Source organism: Penaeus monodon, chromosome 15 (genome assembly GCF_015228065.2).
Source record: "Penaeus monodon isolate SGIC_2016 chromosome 15, NSTDA_Pmon_1, whole genome shotgun sequence".
NCBI classification, from domain to species: Eukaryota; Metazoa; Arthropoda; class Malacostraca; order Decapoda; family Penaeidae; genus Penaeus; species Penaeus monodon.
In genome coordinates, this window is record NC_051400.1 from 25213841 (window position 1) to 25214283 (window position 443).

At 51.0% G+C, this 443-nt stretch overlaps 1 protein-coding gene across 1 annotated transcript in view; it reads right to left on the reverse strand.

The window, feature by feature from the left end:
• LOC119581844 (organic cation transporter protein-like) overlaps nucleotides 1-443 on the reverse strand; it is a 24470-nt gene that overhangs the window by 6758 nt on the left and 17269 nt on the right. The window contains 1 exon segment of the mRNA XM_037929983.1: nucleotides 68-236. Coding sequence (XP_037785911.1) covers nucleotides 68-236 — 169 coding nt within the window.

A 443-nucleotide genomic window follows, 5' to 3' on the forward strand; every position in this document is an offset into this window, starting at 1 on the left:
CCCCCTTCCACCCTAAGCACCCCTACACAAACCCACCGTCCCACCCCCCATCCCGGCGACTACCCACCACAAAACAGGCAGAAGCAGGAGGCAGGGGAGGGACACAGTCAGCTGCAGCCAACGCCAGTCTCGAATGAGGTACGCCCATCCGCCCCATGCCACAGTTGCCAACGCCCATGGCAGGCCGAGGATGATGCCCATAACCGTGCGTCGTCGCGGCTCGCAGGTTTCCATGGCTGTGAAAGGGGAGGGGGGGGGGTAGTGATAGGGAGAATAAAGGGGGGTAAAAATAAGGGTGATAATAATCAACAGAGAATAAGAGTGATAAATATAAGGGTGTCATGATAAATATAGAATAAAGGTGATGGAATTAAGGGCGATGATGATAAAACAGAATAAGGGTGATAGAAATAGGAGCGATAATAAAGAGTAAATTTTAAAGG